The 13,216-nt window shown below is 36.0% G+C and overlaps 1 protein-coding gene across 1 annotated transcript in view; it reads right to left on the bottom strand.

Moving 5' to 3' along the window:
- The window catches only part of PRDM5 (PR/SET domain 5), a gene marked incomplete at both ends in the record, with an annotated part of 85,030 nt that overhangs the window by 47,207 nt on the left and 24,607 nt on the right, over positions 1-13,216 (bottom strand). Inside the window, 4 exons of the mRNA XM_084285991.1 lie at positions 1,211-1,295; positions 6,068-6,147; positions 9,857-9,978; positions 11,478-11,652. Coding sequence (XP_084142117.1) covers positions 1,211-1,295; positions 6,068-6,147; positions 9,857-9,978; positions 11,478-11,652 — 462 coding nt within the window. The remainder of the gene's footprint in view (positions 1-1,210; positions 1,296-6,067; positions 6,148-9,856; positions 9,979-11,477; positions 11,653-13,216) is intronic.

Here is a 13,216-nt window from a genome sequence, read left to right as displayed (position 1 = left end):
GAGATTTTTGCAATTAAGTCAACCCAATTAAGATTAAACCAATTAGAAAGACAACTAATGCCCTTTATGTTAGACAGTTATGTCACTTCACAAAAGATGAGCCATGGTGTATCTCAAGAAATTGGCACATTCTTTGCAATAATCATTGCTAAAACTAAATTCTGATTAATTAGCTTAAATCAAAAGAGAATGACTTCAAAGAGGAAAACCCTGTTTCCAGATTACAAATGTGAAAGAGGGCATGACAGTTTAAATGTTTTAAAACTTAATTAACAATATACATATTAGCTTTCAAAACCAAAAATTGCTATGAAAAAGGCCTTTATGCTTTGACTGGTGACTGCAACATTAATGCTCATCCAAAAATGTCAAAAGCAAGCTAAGAGCCTCTGAGATATAGATTATGTTACAAGAAATGAGCTTTTGGTGTGGACTGATACCAAGAAAACAGTTCAATTACAAGCCTCTGCAGCTGTAAAAACCTGCATTTTTAAAATGTTAATGTATTTGACAGAACAACATTTGTGTTTCCATTGTATTGGTTGATGTTTCTAATCACTGGTGAAAGATATAAATTCACTAGATTGCAGTGATCAGAAATCCTGGCAGAGCCAATTTGTGTTCTACTGCAAAGCCTATGGACAGGCAGCTCCCTGCTCACAGCGACCTGTTCTGGCAGAAAACAGGCACAATGAAACTTTTGTGTGTGGGCTACGAAATGGTGTGGGGTATGAGCTGTTTTCCTCTGACTGAGAGCTCTGTGCATATATGAGCCCACTAAATATATATAAATAAATATATATGAATGTTTCCCCTTTCATCACAGATCTCTGCCTGACAGCATACCTCAGCTCCCATCCTCTTCTTTTCAACATAAAATGCCACTCACTAGTTCTTCACCTCCTCTATAAGCCAAGCAACAATCTTTTGCCCTATCCCAGCTAACTGACATCATATAGCCAACTAGCATGAGAAAATAGCTTGACAAAGCAGCAACAGGTGTAAGAACACTACATTACACTTGGATTTTTGAAAGGCTTCGAAACAGTAACTTAGATGGTTTCCTTGCAATCTACGACCTGCTTGAACAACCAAGGACAACACAGAACTAATTTGTTAAACCTTCTATAAGAAAGCAATTCAGGTAAAACTGAATATACACTAAATATGTAACACATTATATATAGGTTTGTGTTATTTTGTATGTTACCTGAATGAGTTATCATATGGCGTTTTAGCTGGTTAGCTGAAATAAATTTCTTGTCACATTCCTGACACTCAAAGGTCTCATGAACCTGCAAAATGAGCATTTAATGATAATTAAATACCTGTCTCAAACAAGATCGCACATCTTACATGTACAGAAATTCTCTAACAGACCATAACTATTTCTTAGCCATCAACTACACTAATACCTACAGATATTGTGATATCCCCTTTGCTAGTCCCCCAATGAACAACAGTATCTCTAAAAAATAGTATTCATGATCATTTTTTTTTTAAATCACTAAAATTTATTCAGAAACAAAGGCTATGCAAAATCATAATAACCAATCCATTTAAAATGATTAATGTGAAAGCTTAAAAATCAGATGCAGAATACCTTTTGAGAACATTTCCTTCTAGTAAATCTGCCATAAGTAAAAATAACAACACAAAACTACTTCATAACTACTGTAATAATTTCAAAATACAAACACCATCACTCTATTAGGATTTATCTCTACTCATAGAAAAGAGAACCTGATTAAATACAGGTGTGGTTTTAAAATGATTGTGCTCCACCAAACCATTGAAGGACACATTTATGTAGAATTTAGCAGGTCTTAGTTTCATTCAATTCAGTACATTTCCACTCTCAGACATAGCACATACACATAAGGCATGCATGAAGGATATTTGCATACATGGCTAACAACCAGGTACCCTTTTTGTTGGCAATATCTACCATCAGCTATAGAACATGAGAAAAAAACAAATTATTTAAAAAAAATCAAAGTCAGAGTAATTATACTGGTAATTATACTGATAAAAGAAATGACTTCACCATTTTTGTTATTTAATCTGTTGAACAGAGGCAACTCACGCAGCACAAGTACTTTTTACAATGGCAAACCCTGTCCAGGTTATCATTCACCTTCCCCTGTGTTACACTTGCTTTCAGCAGCCTCACCTTGACCTGGTCACAGCACAACTAAACATACTTTTTAGCCTTTTGGAACTACAGCCTTAGACAGCAAAACTTCCTGGCACAGATCACATTTCATGAAACGTTTCTGGGGAGCTCCACAAACCTTCTGTAGGAGAATCTAGCAGCTAAAAATAACAAATATTAAAGGTTCAGTGCAACACTCTAATGAAAAACATTTGTGGACAGCATAGTAAAAAAGATCAACTAAGACCTCCACCTAAAACAAAAGAAAAAAAATAGAGATTCTCCGTAAGAATGCTGCTTCACCATGTTTTTATTCTGCTGCTTTTTATTCTGCTACTCCCAAACTAACTTTAGTTTGCTAAAACATTCACCTTGCTCTAAAGAGCGGTTATGCCATTTCCTGCAATCTCTGTAAGTTTGCATACTCTGGACAGTGATGCTTAACCAAATACTTAGCCAGAACCAGGTGTTAAGCACAAGTAAAGATCATTCATTTGAAATATCCTGTTTACCCAGCTGCATTTCAGGTTAATTTCTCTTACATACACAAACAATCTACTACTCTACCCTTTCCAAAGTGATCTGGACTTTGACTTAGATTGCTGAATGAAGTTTACATGTAAGCTCTGCAATCGAGTAATATCAGAATCCCCCTGCCACAGTTCCTTGAAATAACTTGTAAGGTATTCTTAAGTCTACTATTTAACACATCAGAGTGATTCTCCTCAGCATGATTTTGCATGAAGTCCCCCTCTATAAGGCAGAAAGGACCATAAGTTAAGAATGAATCAAGTTTTCTTCATAAAATCTCTTCAAGCAGATCAGTATGCTCTTCCTCAGCTCTGTAATTTTCTCTCTGGCAGATCACATTGCAGCATGTCTCTTAATGGAATCTTACAGATTCTTCTAAGAAGTCTGCAAAGAAATCCAGAAAGGCAACAGCACAAACAAGTCTTACCAGAGAAGTAATCCTGCATTTCATACAGGCCGTTGTTTTAAGACACTTCCTTCACCCAGTGTTCTGTAAGCACCTGTATTGCATTTGCTGAGTTGTGGTTGCTGGTATTTTTTATTTTAATTTATTTTTCATTACCATATAATGTTACAGCCCAACTATAATAACTACAAGGTGGAAGGCTGTCACTTTACAATTAGAGGACAAGATAAAGAAAACAGGTGAATATAGACAGATGGGAGAATAAAAAGATACTGATGACTACAATAATAAGCAGGAACATAGTAACACCATAACTGTTGTTGAAGATTTGTAAGCATCGTGCAGGATAAGGACTGTATTAGCATACGTAATTTAGGAGTATAAATATAAATATATTCAGAATATAAAGTAAAAAAAAAAAAAGTTGATGACACTGTTCCGGGTGGAATCGTAATGCCTAATGAGTACAAAAACAGAATGCAAAATGATTTCCACACAGTGAAAGAAGCTCAAAAACCACTCTGTATCTAGGATGGATAAATCAAAGAAACTAGTAGGACCACTACAGAGAATAATAATGAATTCCAAACAAAGTATGAATAATAAATTTGATTCTGCTGTTAAAAAACACGGTCCCCAGATCACTCTCCTCTACTTGGGACTATTAAGGTCTCAACTAAGCATCATGGCTCTGCTTGTTTGGGCAGCTGACTTCAGCAAGCATGAAGGTAAAAAGGAAAAAATCAACAGGAAGAAAATGCCTTCAAAAAATTAAATAGTTTGGGAAAACAGGTGCACGAAGAAAGGTTAAGATAATTGTGTTTATACAATTCAGAAAAGACAAAGGATGTTCATAACAATTTTGCAGTGTGCTGATCTGCTACAAAGAAGATGGTGATGAACTTTTCTTGGCATTCTCTGGGATAAGACAAAGAATAATTAACTCAATTTGCAATAAAGAATTAGATATAAGTAAGACATAAGAAAAAAACAACACTAGACTAATGAGCACATTTCAAAATCAGAATACAAAAAGATACCTATGGAGGTCATAGAATTTTCTTCAGGGGAACTCTTTAGGAGTTGAGATGGTGCATACCTAGGATGATAGGTACATGCTTACTCCACTCTACCAAATAGGAATGAAACGGGCATGAAAATCTCCTGGGGTCTCTTTCACAGCTCAACATTTCCTTAACTGTATTTTGATAAAGAAAAAAAGTGAAGTCACTGAAAATTAGCACAGCACAAGCAACAGTCTGGAAAACAAGAAGCTATGATTAAGGGACAGAAGATGATGACAATGAACTTTAATTGTGAATGACAAAGAAAGGGCTTATCTTTAGACATTTAAGACAAACAATCTGGAAAATGCAGAAAGATAAAATAAGTTTAAATCAACAATGATGTGAAATATAGGGATCTGAATGACTGTCTTCACACAGTAAACAGATCTCAATCTCTCATGTAGTCATCATCTTTACCTTCTTTCTCTGTCAGTACTCTCTTCCAGTTTTCAGGTTTATTTTCTGTTTTACTTTACCTTTCTATTTCCTAGTTTTAGTTCTTTATGTTGACAGGAAATGAGTGAAAAGAAATCTGTTTCCTCCTTGTTATATGTATTATTGTTTTCTTACTGGTTTTCTTGCTTGACTATCTTTGGCGATGTTGCTGATGGATTTCCCCCCACTTCGTACAAAAGCAAAGTAGTTCAAATAATAGAAGACATGAGTCTTACAAGCAATTTCTTTCACTGCGTGATGGAGATGTTTGAATCTGGAATATCTGTTTTCTGTATATCTTAAAACAGGAGCCAATCAAGAAGAGGAAAGAAAGTTTTACGCAAAAAGTCTTCATGGTGATTCTTAAGATGAGTAAGCACACAACTGGCCTACTATCCATGCGATTTGAAAAGCTTATTAGCTTGTATCAGAGCGTCTACACTATGAAGAAACATGTTTTCATAAAATGGACATGCAAAACCATGATATTTTACATTTTCAGGAACCTTCTATAAGGTGCACTGACGTGTAAAATCAGTAATAACATGTGGCAAGGCATACCACAGTTTGGTCTGAGGAGGAACAAATTACAGCCCCATTAGCCAAGAAATGCAGGGTGTATTAATGTAAGACAAGGGGTTGGGGGGGGGGGGGGGGGGAAGGGGAGAAAAGAGGGGCCCCATCATTTCCTTTGCAACAACATATTTTAATTGATATCATCTATATCCTCAAAGGATTCAGGTTATAACCAGGGCATTATTAAAGACTTACAGTTAATCTGATAAACAATACAATGTAGCTTTTTGGAAAAACAGGATCTCCTGGGTTTTAGTGATTTATCAAATTAATCTTGCAGGGACTTCCTTTGGGTATAATGGACTCAGAATCTCATATTCATAGTCCATCTGTACTTCTGTATGAACCCCTTATTTCTAATAGATGCTTTTAGAAGTGTTAACCCTTCCTGTTCTAGTAATAAATTATATACAAAACAAAAAAGCATTACAAATTTACTTTTTGAGAAAGCACTTCTTTTTTCCTACCTCAGAACTAAATTACAAGTAACAATCTTACTGTTATGTCAACAAGGTAATAAGAAAGATTGACTGCTTTTTGTTGCTTTTTAACGCCTATGTGCACCTTAGTTAGGTTACATACTTTTACATCTATAGTGTTTAAGAATGCTAAAGAACAGCATGCATCTTTGACTTAACATTGGAAAGCACAAATGAAACAAGCACAACCATTTTTCTTCCACTTGGTAAAGGATCCACTACAACATTAGAAAGATTTTTAGTGCAACCAATTGTGATTACAAAAATAAATACCCAAAACAAAACAAATTGGTTTTGTAACTATGGCAGAGATTAGTCAAAGGTTTGCATTACAGCACCTTTCAAGTTACTTAGGCACCACAGTCTTACATCTTAGTGAAATCAAAGCCTGCTGTGGGTTAGCCTTCATCTCACTGACCTTTCGATGCTCTTGGAGATTTGTTGCTGAGGAACATTTCTTATTGCACACTGAACACATCAGCTTCTTCCTAGAATTTCCTGAAACAAAAACAAAATACCGCCAACATCTTAAAAAGGAAGTGCTAAGAAAGAACTTAAATATTTCTACCGAGTTTGTGACTTTTCACAGGTCATTTCATTGACATAAGATTTTTACATTTGTATCCCATCTTGAAAGTATTCAGTATCAGGAGTTCTCTGTGGGTGTCCAACAAGCCAGTTACTAATGGAATGTAAAGCAAGAAAACTAGAACAATATAGAAAAAAACAAATCTTGATATAGATATTATCACACGTTAACCAATCAAATATGAAGAGCACAATTCACAGCTAAGAATAATTCATTTTATAACTGAACAGCTGAATTCTTCCAGAAGTCAATTCAACCAACATCTTCTAAAAATTTATACTATAGCTTTAACAGAAACACTCCTGAAAGAAGTTACTGCAGCAATGACAAAAAAGATCCCAAACAACCATTTCCCATTTTTCTCTATTCAGAAAGCATTAAGCATTCTACTAACATAGCCTTAATGGTCTTTAACTGAACAAGATAGGCAATGTGTATTAGATCACAAATTCAAATCTGGTCTATAATGTAAATTACAAACCAACCTACAGATCCTCTACCAGATACATTTTTCTACCTTTTTCACAGTTGCTTTAAGAAGTGACAAAGCATTTAATCGGACTTGTCTATTATTTGTCATTTGAAATTAATTTTAATAACCCACAAAACTATCACAAGGTAAAGCCACCACAAACCTAATTTTTTGTTTATAGTTACATGCCTATGCGAGATACATGTATTTCATAGCTTATGTAAAAAATGTTCACATTACATTGAACACTAAAAGGAATGGAATCCGAACCAAAGAGAGGCAAGCACTGTTTATTCAGAGACAAATTATGGATCCTGAACAAACCTATTGATGGTTTCCAGCTCCATTTTTCACTCTCAGCATTGTATATCTTTCCTGTTCCTGCTGTCCTAAAGAATTAATGATGTTGATTCTTTGTTTTTCCAGATTATTACTTGGGAGTAATCTTCAAGAAGAAAAAATTAATCCTGGCCTTACTTTTGTCTTCCCTTCCAAAATACTGAACTTATATAATTATAATGACAATCGCTCTCCTATTTTATCTATTTTAGTACTAAACCGGTGATCTGTAAGATCCCAAGCGCTACTCTAGACTACACGTTAAGGCATACACATCGACAAAATGGTCAAATAAAGATGGCTAATAGAGCTGGTCTTGAGAGCCCTCACCAAACAGATGCCTCAAGAAGGTGCCCTCATATCTTCTGTGCATGACGTAAAACAAGGCAACCACACCTGCTGTCTGTGGCTGCAAATCAGTCTGCACCAAATTCTCACTTACAAACATAATTGAAAGGAAACTGCTGAGTGGTTCCTGAGACTTCTAAAGGAAAAATCACCCAGGATACTAGGAATTGTCCTGAACAACAGATCCGTTCTTCCTAGGTTCACTTAAGAACTCATGCCATGTTTTACTGCATCTTGTTAGTTGGCACATGATATGAGCAGATAATTTACTCCTTTGGTTTACTAACATAAGAGGTAAATTGGGTCTTTTGATTAATTACAATCGTAACACATGTTCCTAATTGGTATTTTTTCCATCCATTGATGCCAAGACTGTGCACAAATGCAAGCACTGCAATTCCAGAAAGAATGTTTCATGCTGCTTTAGTAACTGTAATTTCTCCTGCAAAAGTATCATCTTTCAAATGAGACTGATAACAAGACATTTACTATTTATATCATTAAAATAAAATGACTTTAAAAAAAATTGAATGAAGTTATATACATAACATTTGGCTAAAATGTGTTGAAATGACACATAATCAAAAATGACCTATGGGGACTGTAACTAGAAACACTAGCATTTCTTAGCCCTTTGGGACTAGCAAAATGTGTCTTAGTCTTCAGTGTTTCCATTCTGTTGATGATTGATCAGGATAAAACTAAAGCAACTAAGCTAGAAAATAAAGGCAGCATATCTCATGTTGATATACCATAGCCTGCTGTTAATGGAGGAATTTGTAAAGAATGTTATTCATTTCTAGACCATTTTATTGCCCACAGTTTTATTTCCAAATAAAGAATTTTATTTCCAATGAATATTTCGTACCAAGAAATAAAAGAATCTAATAGCAGGCTTTAAGAACATACAGGATTTCAAAGACTTTGAATGTAAAATCAGTACACCCAGCTTAGGTCATACTATCACAATGGATCAGAGAACTGAAAGATGATAATGAAGAAAGCTGCCCATGTGTAGCGAGCAGACTGTGAAAGCATAATACAAGGTACATTTTCCACTACAATGTACCCTGTCAATCAGTTCAATACTTTATAGTAATATGTACGTACTGCATCTCACATCTGTATTTGCTATTATAAAACTCGTGGTAAGTATTGACATGTATTGATACACATATAAATACTGGAATAAACTTAGTACCTTAACTTACAAAAGCATTAACAAGAATCTCCCAGAGGCAAGGAAGGTGATAGTGAATACCTATGCCTCTGTTCATAACTTTGCATAATGGACTACACATGTAGCAATCCCTTCTACTGTTCCTTGCCTCCACGTATTGCAAGGCATAAAGGAACTGAAAAATTGTCCCTCAACATTAGTAGGCTCTTCCTGAGCTGACACCAGTTGTGATTTCTATGACTTCCAAGTGACAAAATAAAAGCTCTGCTCAGTGTGTAGGGAGAACAAAAATATCCTTCAGACATATAACCTCAGTCATGCCTGGAGTGGTCATACAAGAGACTAAGTGTGGAATTTGTATACCTACACATAACTGACCAAAGTTGAGCCTAAACATAACAATGTACATGGCTGAGAAAAAAATAATCTTACTGATACCAAAAAAAGAAAGATAATCTTTTTATAAAAATTGTTATGGAAAGATTTCTGTATGTTGTAAGAGTTTGGCAGAAGAAAGATTTCATGTACTGAAAATCTTACAAAGCATCTCAGTGTTCTCATCAACTAAAGACTGTTTTCTTTGCACTCTGGTATTCTGCTGTCCCCACACATACTGATCTGCCATTGACATTGAGAGGGGACATGCAGAGAGAGCAGAATGACAGAACTGAGATCTGCATTGTGGACCTGAGAGAAGCATTTTGCCCTTTCATGAAAACAGAGTGAAGTTTGATTGAAAACTATTGATTCACAGTGCACAGATATAAAAACTCTAGGGCCTAAATGGACTAGTGAATTGTCTGATCTGGCTTCCTGCACAACAGAGGCTATAGAATTTCCTGCAATACCCTCATCAAGCCTAATCATTTGTGAAGCATGTCTTCCAGAAAGACATCCCATTGTATCCCAAAAATACCAAAAGATCAAGAACTCACCACTTCCTGCAGCCGTTTGTGCCAGTGGTTGATTTTCCTCACTACCGAATTGTTTTGCTTTATCTCTGATTTGCCTAGTTTAAACTTCCTCAGATTCCTATTGCATTTTCTGCAAAAGACTAATGATTCATCTGGTATACAGTAATTTCTCCCTAGGGGAGGAGGAATACTTACCCTTGCAATTAGTTACTACTTAATTTTCTTTTTGGTACAAATGAATCCATTAAAAAAGAAACCAAAAGACAATGTTTACTCTGATTTGCATATTTAAGGCTAGGAACATGTTAGAGGTGTTGGAGAAAAAAACAAACAAACAAACACCAAATCATTAAACTGTTTCTTACCACTGTGAACATTTTCTTTATGTTTTTTCAGGGCATCCTTACTCTTGAACCTCTTCCCGCAACCATCTGCCTTGCATATGAATCTGGCATCCCCTCTGCATGCCTCCTTGTGCTGTTCGTAACTATACGGGATAACCAGCAAAGAAAAACAACACATGAAGCAGTATCTGCAGAAACCAGACACACAGCAAGTACTCTGAGCTTAACACATGCTGCACTGCAGAGTTCCAAGGCCACCTCATGCATTACTTACAGCAAATAAGAATGAAAGCATTTGACTTCTTTCACTGTTAGGATTCACATACACTAACAAGCTTGAAAGCTAACATGCAAAGGGAGGCCAGCAATGATACAACAGCAGTCCAGTAACTCAGACACAAAACCTCGATTCTGAGCTGAAGGAAGTATTGCAAACAGAGCACTGAAAGCTTCTTGAAGAGTCTCCTGGGTTGATGTTCTCTGTGCACTGAAGTACACTAAAGAAAAAAAAAAAAAAAAAAGAAAAAAATGAGTGGGACATTCTACAATTTACAGAATTGCAGTAGCCAGAAACTACAAACTACTTGTAGATCAAACTACAAACATTTAAGTATATGAGTAATCTATTTAATATGTGAAGTCTCCTGGAATTTAGTGGGACTCATCAGATACATAAACAGCAAGAGTTCAGGTCATACTGCTGTATCCTCAGATACATTAATTTTACTTTGCATGATGCAAAGATTTACTTAACTAGCCATACTACACAAATTCAACTCCACTACAGAATGTTCAATAGAAAATATTTGATTACCTCCACCAAATATTTTTCTGCTATGTATTTCGATGAAAGGACACAGAGCTCATAAATAACTGCCAGTTTAAGATACGTTAACACTATTCAGACGTAAGAAACATCAGCAGTTCTTTACAAGAGCAGTATTAATCGCATTGTATAATATGAGTCTCCTGATATGAAAGAGTTAGATTAAATGTACTATCTATAATTAGATACTTTGGCAACCAGTGTACTACCTACAATAAAAAGCAATATATCTACTTAGTCACAAGCAAAAATATATATAGATAACAAAAGAAAAAAGGGTTATATATTTGTACAAAAGTATAATGTGAGGAATATGACTTCAGTGACAATTTGCATATTTACACTACCCAAGGACAGAGTAAAAAAGATGCACTTAAGTCTCCCATCTGCTACGGGTTCTTTTGTTTTGTATTGGTTTTTGCCATCCAACTATTTAATTAAACCAACACAAAGCACTGCTTTTCCTTTCTCTGTCCTTCCAAATATCATTTGCTTTTTCCAAATCTTAGTTTAATTCTGTAATGACACCCCCAGTTAAAAAGTTGAATCTACTAAACTGCGAGTCCACTGATGGAGATCATGGGTTTTGCACCAACCAGTAGCTTTAATCTGACCTACAGTATGTAATTTTGAGAGATTAAAAATTAGTGACACCTTCTTATTCAAATTGAAGTGTTCAACAAATACAAGAAATTAATAAGAAAAGAGTGAGGACAGAAATAGGTAGAAAAAAATAAAGCCTAAATTGGGATTAAGCCAACAGAAATAAATGATTGAATGAGATGATCCCTGAAAAACACTCTTTTTTCTACTCACTGTCTTTGTAGAGCTTGTTTAACAGGGAATTTCTTTCCACAGTTTCGGCACTTGAATTCCTTTTCCTCACTGGGTTTTTGGTGCAATGTCTGGAGATGTTCAGCTAGAATCTCCTGGCTTGCAAAACTGGATTCGCAGTTTGGACATGCATGGTCCTCTTTACAGATGAGGGTATCTGCATGGTTGGAAGAGAAAACAGAAAAGTAATCGTTTTCAGGGAATATTTTGGTTACTTTAAGAGACGCTCTGCCAAAAACAGACTATGCAAAATGGCATCATGAAATTCATAAGAGGTAATTTTCTCTCAATGTGAAATTTGCACACACGTATGCCTGTGCAACCTTGTTCTCTTCAACCGAGGTTTACAAACTTCATATTACACAATAAAGATCTAATACCAGCTCATTCTCTTGCTGTTAGGCAGGTTCTGAAATGCTGTCGGGGCAGAGACTAGAATCCCTCTAGACTGCTCAGATAAAGTGCAGACATACTTCTCTGATTTAATGATTCTAGACTCACTTTGAACAGGGATGTGAGACAAAAATCTATTATAAGCAAATACCATTTAAAGCAAAGAGGAAGACTTCAGATAAACTACCTTTCTCTTCCAGATAATGGTCTTACATCTTCTCTCACAGGTGTGGGAAAAGTAATTTTTCTAAGAAATTACTGAATTTTACTGCCATCTCAGTAGTGGTGACAGATGTACTACTATTTCTCCTTCCAAATAGACAGTCTATCTTCACAAGACTATACTCAACATAACTGAAAATAGATACAAAGCATTAGGTGTGACTTAGGCTGTTAGTCTAAGCAGGTTACACAGGTTGTCTCTACTATCCATACACATGCTGAGAATTCAACAGGCAGCTCAAGTCACCTACCCCTTCTTAGACATCTTACCGCAGGATCAGCTGAACTCCTTTAGGGAAAGACTTATTTCTCTAGGTTTATTACACAGGAAACCTCTCTCTCTTGCTTAGATTGTAAACCTACCTTTTATAAGGCTACAGTTATGTGAGATGAACTCTTTTAGTTCAAAAAATTAATCATAACTTGTCATGAAATCTGTGTTCACCTTTTCACTGCTCGCAGTAACTCAGAGGACTGGCTTCCCCATATTAGGCAAAGAATCCCAACCCATCCCAAAATAAGATAAAAATCATACAAAAGTTCAGAGTAAACCTGGGGAGCCTTCCAGTTCCCCAGTCCCATACAGTTAGTGTTGTCTTTCTTCCTTGTTACTTGCAGGGGACGAATGGATTGAGAGCAGCCATGAGGAGACAACACAGGACAACCGGTGGATGAAAATTTGTTTGTAAGCCAGCAGCGTGTGCTTACAGCTCAGAAAGTTAATTGTATCCTGAGCTGCATTAAAAGAAGTGTGGCCTATAGGTCAGAGGAGCACTTCTTCTTTGAAGAAAGGCTAAGAAAGCTGGGGGCTGTTTAGCTTGGAGAAGAGAAGGCTCTGGGGAGACCTCATTGCAGCCTTTTGATACTTAAGTAAGGCTTATAAGGAACATGGAAAAGGCTTTTTACAGGGGTAAAGTAAGTGATAGGACAAGGGGAGTGATTTTGAACTGAAAGAGGCCAGGTTTACATTAGATATAAGGAAGAAATTATTGACTATGAGGGTGGTGAGGCACTGGAACAGGTTGCTCAAAGAAGTTGTGGATGCCCCATTCCAGGAAACATTGCCATGTTTTTGCCAGGTTGGGCTTTGGGCAACCTGATCTAGC

This window comes from Netta rufina, assembly GCF_964035555.1.
Source record: "Netta rufina genome assembly, chromosome: 4".
NCBI lineage: Eukaryota > Metazoa > Chordata > Aves > Anseriformes > Anatidae > Netta > Netta rufina.
Note: the sequence above shows the minus strand (reverse complement) of the source record. Positions and strands in the feature narration are given on the sequence as shown.